The 8,935-nt window shown below is 39.8% G+C and overlaps 1 protein-coding gene across 3 annotated transcripts in view; it reads left to right on the forward strand.

Annotated features, from left to right (window-relative positions):
- Nucleotides 1-8,468, forward strand: part of ERCC6 (ERCC excision repair 6, chromatin remodeling factor) — a 48,232-nt gene extending 39,764 nt beyond the window's left edge. For all 3 annotated transcript variants that reach the window (XM_069980826.1, XM_069980824.1, XM_069980825.1), the window contains exons 17-21: nucleotides 1,053-1,198; nucleotides 1,482-1,946; nucleotides 2,783-2,972; nucleotides 4,699-4,777; nucleotides 8,002-8,468. In XM_069980826.1, coding sequence (XP_069836927.1) covers nucleotides 1,053-1,198; nucleotides 1,482-1,946; nucleotides 2,783-2,972; nucleotides 4,699-4,777; nucleotides 8,002-8,415 — 1,294 coding nt within the window. In that variant the 3' untranslated portion in view covers nucleotides 8,416-8,468. The remainder of the gene's footprint in view (nucleotides 1-1,052; nucleotides 1,199-1,481; nucleotides 1,947-2,782; nucleotides 2,973-4,698; nucleotides 4,778-8,001) is intronic.
- Nucleotides 8,469-8,935: the final 467 nt, after the last annotated feature.

The following is an 8,935-nucleotide window of genomic DNA, read 5'->3' on the forward strand; positions in this document are numbered from 1 at the left end:
GCTTAAAAAGCTGCTTTCTTTCAGAAACAGACCCTCACCTGGCCTCAGTTTGAGTGTAATTTTGCAGCTCAGTTCCATTAAAGTGAATGGTGCTGAAAAGCGATTCCACCCAAAACCTGGGGTCAGGTGTGGTGGGGCTTTTGCAAGAAAGTAGCTTTGCTTTTTCTAATTCTAAATAACCCCTTTTAATGGTGAGCAGCTATTTCTCTTACTCATCATTTCAGGGATCTTGAGCAATTTTCTGTCCAGTTACTGAACAGCATCTACTTGAATGTCCCCTTCCTCTTTATCATGCCTGTATGGCTTCAACAGAGATCAGGGATTGTGCACAATTTAGACTTGCACTGTTAGATGTTTTTTTACAGTACCACAGTTGGCATGTGGGTGGAGAAGTGAGTTATTGATGTACTGTGTTTGCAAGGTACTTTGTTAGCTAGAAGAAAACAAACCGTAGCAAAGAGTCATGAAGATCACAGCAAGGGGGGCTATGTCACAAAACATTATAAACCTGGTGATGGTGATGATGACAAAGTAAGGTAGATTAAATTCAGGAAGCATCACTGTGTAAGTAGTGGAAACATTTAGGTGGAGCAGAAAAAGTTACTGGTAAACTTTTAGAACTGCATCAAAACAATAGCCTATGTAACTCCTTAATGACTACCAATAGCGCTTTAGCAGTCACTAATGAGCCTTAGTTTAATTTGTTACATGCCACAGTAAAATCATAACCTTGGCATGTAACGGAATTGCTTTCATCACTTCAGTCTAGCGAGGAGATTACTTGCTTACTTTTGGTATGAATGGCAGCCTGGGGCCTTTTGAAGGCCCCCAGGCCTGCCATGTATATGCCTCTGTACAGCCATCTTGCTCTTGAAGTTTGTCTCAGTCATGTGGCACAGAAAGGGAGTAGAACACACTTAGGGCCCACATCTCACAGCTTGGTTGGGGTATGGGTACTCTACATGTCAAAAGTTTTTTTCAAATTACATTGTCCATTCAAATTTAGTTCTTCACGTAACTACCTTGTGTCATCGTTTCTTCTTGGCTCATAGGCAAATTTTTAAGCAGTTCTTAACCAACCGAGTTTTGAAAGACCCAAAGCAGAGACGCTTCTTCAAATCCAATGATCTATATGAGCTGTTTACCTTGAGCAGTCCAGATGCAAACCAAGGAACAGAAACCAGTGCAATTTTTGCAGGTACTCAAGTCTCCATCACAATCCCACCGTTCCATTCTGATTTGAAATGCTGATACAGTTTTTGAGATAACTTGTAATTGTGGGACACACCCTTTTGTGCTGCTTCTCCCCCCATAACTGCTGCTGCCATTGATATGATTTGTCTGTGCAATATACTTAAAAAAATGCACACATTTTGCATATTTTTTGAGTGTGATATACACACACAACAATTCTTGCCTCTAAATCATTTAAATGGAATACAATTGTCTCATCATTTTGTTCTATATGTTTCTTTTTATAGGAACTGGTTCAGATGTTAAGCTGTCAAAGTATCCTAAAAAACAGCTGGCAACACAAGTCAATGGTATTTCTAAAGAGGGTTCTTCGAATACAATTAAAAGTGAACAGCCTGCGTTATGTACATCCTCGCCATCTGGAAGTACGACTCAGTCTCATGGCGCAGAGACCACAGAGCTAGGTACAGTGCTGGACAAGTCTCATTCAGGTAGAAATCCAGATTCTAACGGTGGAGCTGTCAGAGGAAGTGAACATTCAGTTTCTTCACCTGTACAACATCACAAACACAAAGCTAAAACAAAACACCAGGACAAAGAGAAAAAAAGGATGAAAGGTGCCAAGTATGAAGGAGAGAGGATTTCTCATCTAGTCAAGAAAAAGCCTGTAACTAAGGAGGCGAAAGAGGAGCAAGAGGAGAACAGGAAGACTAGTGATGAGTATGTCCTCGAGAAACTGTTGAAAAAATCTGGTAGGTGTTGCCCTTATACATGTTTTATATTCTATTTAAAATTTGTAAAGTAGCTATTTACATTCTAGGACTATGTACACACTACGTATATTTTCGTAAAATTACATCCGTTGTTGCCGATTGCAACAACGGCCGTGATTATTACGAAAATATACGTTACATTGCCACCTATGGAATCCCGGCCGGATGGTTTACGCTCCTACCGGGATCCCTATCGGCGCTGTGAGAAACTGACATGTCAGTTTTCTGCAGCTGCTATTTAATAAATAGTGACCGCAGAAAACCTTGTCAGTGCACACTATGGAGCGAGCGGCAGTGTGCAGTGGAGAGTTCTGAATGAGTGAGCATACTGATTCGCCCGCATAAGAATTCAGCGGCGCTAAAGATTATCTGGCCAGTACTGCAGTAGCGGCCGAGATGATCTTTTGCGAGACTGGCCGCTTCGTAACCCGGCAGGGTCACAAAACAGCCAGTCTCTTACGAGGTCTGAACATGGCCTAGTAATGCAAGGATCATTTTCATCTCATAAACCTTATAAGCTAGGATATGCCATTACTTTATTGGTTGGGGTTCTGACCTCTAGTTAAGCACTAGGGAAACTGCAGCATGGCCCCTTACAAGTAACTTGCTGTGAATTAAAACTGGGAACGGAAAGCATTCATGAACCAACCCTGCAACCCCTTTCTTTGAGTGAGTAGAAGTCCTAAAGGTTAGACTCCCACTATCATAAAGTGATGGCATATCCAACTTTATGTTCGTAAAAATGATAAAAAGTAAAGCAGTGTTGACACATTTTTTTTCTGACCTCAGACCTAACCAAAATGTGTATTCCCTAGGTGTTCACAGTGTAATGAAGCATGATGTCATTATGGATGCATCTAATGCAGACTATGTACTTGTTGAAGATGAAGCTAGTAGAGTAGCCCAGGAGGCTCTGCGAGTTTTAAAAGTCTCTCGCCAACGTTGCCATGCTGCCTCTTCTGGAATCCCAACGTGGACTGGGACTAATAGCAGTGTGGGAACAAGGTGGGTGCATTGGGAAATACACCTATTTTTGCTTTGAAAATGAAAACTATTGTTTGTTTTATGTCATTTTTAGCCCTTTGCTCAAAGTATTTTAAAGGTATATTCATTCTTAGCAAGTTATCACCTATCCACCATAATTTGTGGGTCAGTGGGGGAGTCCAACCTATGCAATCCACAATGATCTTCACATTATTTTCTATCCTGTAGATCGTGGATAACTTTCTGATGTGAGAATATCCCTTTGAAACTTCACCAGTCTAAGAAAGTAAAAATGTATTTTAATGGCCATGTACTGAACATGCTCAGATTGCCCCTGGTCTTACTATAGGAACATGTAGTGGATCTAGATCACAATCCATTATGATGATATACAACATGAACTCACAAAACTGCTGTTACTCGGGAAAGTGAAGGATAAGCTGTTGCCACAGTTTCACCTATGAAATAGGGAATGTCTGGTGAAAATACCCCAGTATTCTAAATGTATAGGTTTTCAGAGCACTAAAATGTGTTGCTTTTGTCACACAGTGGGGATACTGCTTTTGAATTATTACTGTATTTATTTTCTTAACGCTCATGTAAAATAAATAATGTCCTTTTAGTATGAGTAAGGTCACATAGAATAGCATTAAAGCACTCCTTAAAACATAAAACATCAGTCTGAACTTTAAAGTGGTTTTCCAATGTAAACTTACTTGTCCATTAATTCACAGGATAGTGGAGACGTATGATATTGGGGTGACCTCCACAATCACATACTTGCCCTCTATCCAGGAGGCATGTATGAGATTTTGGGGGTCCCCCCAATCACATACTTTTCCCCTATCCTGTGGATAGTGGACAAGTAAGTTTAAATCAGAAAACCATCTTTAAAGGGAAGTTTCCGGTCACAGCATATTGATGTCCTACCCTTAGGATTGGCCACCAGTATCTGATCAGTGGGATTCCAGGCCCCGTACAATTCACCAGCACCTGAGCAGTGGCTCCAGCATATAAACATTGGAGGCCACCAGAAGTAGAAGACTCAGAGGAAATTCTAGAACAGATCTGTACATTAGTGTAGAAAGGATTATGAGGTTGTTAATGAATATACATTAAGCCAATGGAGAATACTTCTGACACACTGAATCTGACTAAAAAATGGTTAATCTGCTAAGTGACACCAAGTCCACTGTAACATCTGGAACTTTGTTGCTGTAAAAAAAAATTGACTTGAATTGAATAACGTTAATACCAAAAAGCAATTGCAAATGCACTGTGACTTTACAGCATCCAAATCAGATGACTGTCACATGTCAGCCCCCCCTCATAGTGTCGCTCAATGTTTGTGGCGCAATACAACACACATACCCTGCTGTGGTCAGGCTGTATGTAACTTGATCTGTGAGGAATAGGACAGTCTAAATCACAAGGACCAGGGTTCTGATGTGTAGTAGGTTCAGTGTAACTAAATACCCTGGCAACACTGGCCAAACATACTCCAGAATTTACTGCTGCAATTTCTACTAATGACCTGTAGATGGTGCTATGTGTGTTAATTTATTTTCAAGTGTGACTAATAAAGGTGCTAAGACAATGCAAAATATCTCTATCGGATATCTCATTTGCATTGTTTTTGTTTCATGTATGTAAATCTTTATCTTACAACCTGTTCCTTTAGATTTTTCTTTTGTACAATATTTTTTTCCTTCCTATAAGAAAATATAACTATAAATTTCCCCCATAGACGGTTTGGTCAGAAAAAGAACCCTCTGTTACATCGTGGAGATGTACCCGAAACCAAGATCCCACAGGACAAGTGCAAGGTAAAGTGGCTTAGTTATAGAAATCCTATAACATCTCGCTGCTTGGAAATTAACCTTTAGCAGCCCCTTTATCGGTGCTGACATGTGTTCTATGCAGTTACATAGTTATTGTTTCTCTGCAGCCCGTACTGAAATATATATGAGATCATGTTCTGTTTACTGTTGAAACAGAAGGAGATTAGAGGAAAGGTGTTCAGAGACCATTATAGAAGGACCTCTTCCCGGCGCTGTGATCTCTGCTGGGCAAGCTTCCCCACACAGAGCAAGGATCAAGAACACTAATGTGACAGCCCAAATTGCTTCAAAGTCAAACTGACAGTGATCTCTGTGCTTGAAGCCTGCCCAGGAGAGATCACAGTGCTGGGAAGTAATTGCCGTCTCCCAGGAATCTTTTTTTTTTTTTTTCTTTTTCCAAGATTTGCATCTAATTGATCTCAATGAAGCCTGCTACATGTGTTTTTAATTGCACTCTAGTGATTGCATCCTTTCACATGAATGGACACTGACTGTAATTATCCGTCATGTAACTGGAATTTATTATGGGAAAACACCATCGTAGCTGTTTAAGGATAGGCTGTTGCTATTGATTTTATACCAATAACAGTATATGCTAACATTACTAACATACTTCTGTAGCAGTAAGGCGACAATAGCGTACAACATTTCCATGCACAAGAAAAAACTCTCCCAGCTGCCACCAGTGCGGTAATATATGTGCATGTCGATTGTCAAACTGTAAAAGATTTTTTTGAGTTTTGAGGAAATCAATAGAACCTGGAAAATTAAATTTCTTATGTTATCTAAGCAATAAATATCTTAAAAGGTAAAATCACTCAGATTATACAAGCTGGCTGGAAATTCCTACTATTGACTATGGAAACTGTGTTTGTATAGGTTGTATTTACCTTTGCGAAGCAAGACACATGTCCATTAAAGGGAATTTGTCATCTGCAATTCATGTTTCAGACTGCTTACACTGTTACATAGCTATTAGGTCAAGGAGACACATGGTACCTTTCATATATCTGTCTGTGCTTCCAGAAAAATGCTTTTATTCTCTGGTCTGAAGAGTCAGAGGCTTTCCCAAACTCCTCATTTACTACAAGCTGGACTGCTTCCTCTCTCCCCCTCCCTGCTTGACACCAGGAAGCTGATTCTCTCAGTGGAGGGAGTGTTACAGACTGCACTTCAAAAGTGGGGAAAAAGCTATTTGACTCTTTGTTATATAGAATATTTAGCATTATAAAAGCACAGACAGATATATGAAGGGTACCATGTGTCTCCTTTACCTAAAAGCTAGCTAACAATGTCAGCCATTTTGAACGTGAATTGCAGCTAACTGGTTCAGCATTTTTTTGGATTAAAAGCAATCTATCAGCAGATGAAACATTTCCAAGTTTTTGAAAGCTAGGATCATAGGTTCATTGCTGAGTTACTTAAAGGGGTAGTGCGGCGCTAAGAAATTATTCACAGAATAACACACATTACAAAGTTATACAACTTTGTAATGTATGTTATGTCTGTGAATCGCCCCCTTCCCGTGTCCCACCACCCCTGCCCGTGTACCCGGAAGTGTTGATGCATTATACATTACCTGATCTGTGTCGCGCATGTCCGCCATCTTGTGCCAAACTTCATCTTCGGACAGACGGCCGAATCGCTGCCGCTGTCCCCCCTCTGCCGCATCATCAGCCGCTCAGCCGCGATTGGCTGAGCATAACTGTGCTCAGCCAATCACGGCTGAGTACAGTTATGACGCGGCAGAGGGGGGACTGCGGCAGCGATTCGTCCGTCCGTCCGAAGATGACGTTTGGCACAAGATGGCGGACATGCGCAACACGGATCAGGTAATGTATAATGCACCAACACTTCTGGGTACACGTGCGGGGGTGGTGGGACACGGGAAGGGGGCGATTCACAGACATAACACACATTACAAAGTTATACAACTTTTGTAATGTATGTTATTCTGTGAATATATATTTTTTTTTTTAATTCTAACCTGTTTCTGTTTTGTGACTCTTAATTTTTTTATTTATTTCACTCTTTGCTCATTGTTATGGGGCAACCATATTACCAGGGCTGTTTTCAACAGCATTTAGTGACATGCTTTACAGCAAGCCTCATGAGCATAGACAACAAGAGACAGACTCTATCCCCTTTAGATAAATGTGAAACCTTACTGAGCTTTCTCTGTGACCTTTGAAGAGGTCATTCCACAGGGAGCTGCTATGTTTCCTCCATCTACTGGTGTCACATGTTGCTGCAATTTTGTACAGATCACTTTACAGCAGTGTCTCATCACAGACACAACAGGAAATATCAGCTTAAATTATTTTGTAATATAAACAAAAAAAAACTGAAAATTTGAAAAACATCACCAACATTTCTTAAATATGTTTAACATAAAAATAAGCAATCACTGGTGTAGCTGAGGTACACCAACCATAATGTGAATAATCAATTATACCCTTGCTGATAATTCAGTAACAATTAAGAAGGGTGAAGGGTCATGCTTCACCCTTCTTAGTTTGGCATAGTATGGTCATTTATGCCTCTTGGATGCTATGCGTTCTCATTGACCTTTTTTTTTTTTTTTTTTTTTTTTTTTTTTTTTAACCAAAAGGTGCTTTAGTGTTTTTTAAAATGCTGAAAAAGTTTATTCAGTAGCTTTTCATCCATAGTAAACACTAATCAAGCCAGCTAAACTATGAATGACACACAAAATATGACACATAGTGTCATATTTTTAGGCTTAGTGGCCAGGCTAAAATATTCCTGAAATCTCAGTTTTCAAAGTACATAAAAATTGGGAAGGTAGAAGAAAAATCACTAGAAATTCTTAAAAATAGAAAATATGTCGGCTGCAGTTCAGGTTACAAACTGTTGACACTGTTGGATACCTGTCAAGGAGACACTTGGTATACCTCATATATCTGTCTGTGCTTCCAAAATGTAAATCTATGTTTTGTAAATCTAGTGGTCCTTTACGTTGCTGCTGATGGTGTATGCTCTGTCCCTGTGTTTGATCTGCTCTATCTACCCTCAGTATATTGCTCTGTGTGTGTGATTTTCATCCTACTCACTGCACATAATTCCATGACTACAACTCCCCCTCCCGTCTTCCCGTCTCTGCTTTGTACAGTTTACTCTCATCCCTACCATTATCCTTGGCTCTACGCTGTTTATTTTGGATTTTCAGCACTTTATAATTTTTTTTTCAGGATGTAAAGATCATTAAACAAGATGAACACAAGACAGCTGCCTCCTCACACTTCAGTGGAGAAACAAGAGCCTCCGACAGTAGTGCTGCTCTCTCTTCATCTAGTTTACTTGCTCGTATGAAATCAAGAAATCATTTACTCCTTCCTCAAAGAGAAGACAGTGAGACAGGAGGTGGACCTCTGACAGCAGACCCCACAGAGCATGATGAGTTGCTAGCGGATATGAGAAATTTTGTAGCATTCCAAGCACGGCAAGATGGAGAAGCGACCACACAAGAACTTCTTCAGGAGTTTGAGCATAAACTGTCTCCTTCGCAGTCCTGTGTCTTCCGAGAACTGCTGCGCAAGTTGTGCACCTTTCATAGAAAGAGTGATGGTGCTGGTGTCTGGAGGCTCAAACCGGAATTCTGCTGAACTTTGCATCTGGTGCACAGCCACAGTACCCAAGAATAAAAGATTTTTTTTCCCGTTTTACTGACAACCCATTTTACTTTCATGACCTGAAAATTATAGAATGGACATGTGAAAACAAAATGGGGAGGCGGTTTCCACTACATATATATATATATATATATATATATATATATATATATATATATATATATATATATATATATATATATATATATATATATATATATATATATATATATATATATATATATATATATATATATATATATATATACACACACACACACACACACACACACACACACACACACACACACACACACACACACACACACACACACACACACACACACACACACACACACACACACACACACACAATGTGACTGTCTATTGTATGTTGTTTTAAATGTTGGCAAATTAATCTGTTAGTTCTCCCACACAGTTCTGTACTGTTACTGCTGCAGTTGCATCAGTATGGTTAGACAGAGCCTGCCTTGTTCCTCTGTCATCCCATTGG

This window comes from Dendropsophus ebraccatus, chromosome 8 (assembly GCF_027789765.1).
Source record: "Dendropsophus ebraccatus isolate aDenEbr1 chromosome 8, aDenEbr1.pat, whole genome shotgun sequence".
In the NCBI taxonomy this organism is placed as follows: Eukaryota; Metazoa; Chordata; class Amphibia; order Anura; family Hylidae; genus Dendropsophus; species Dendropsophus ebraccatus.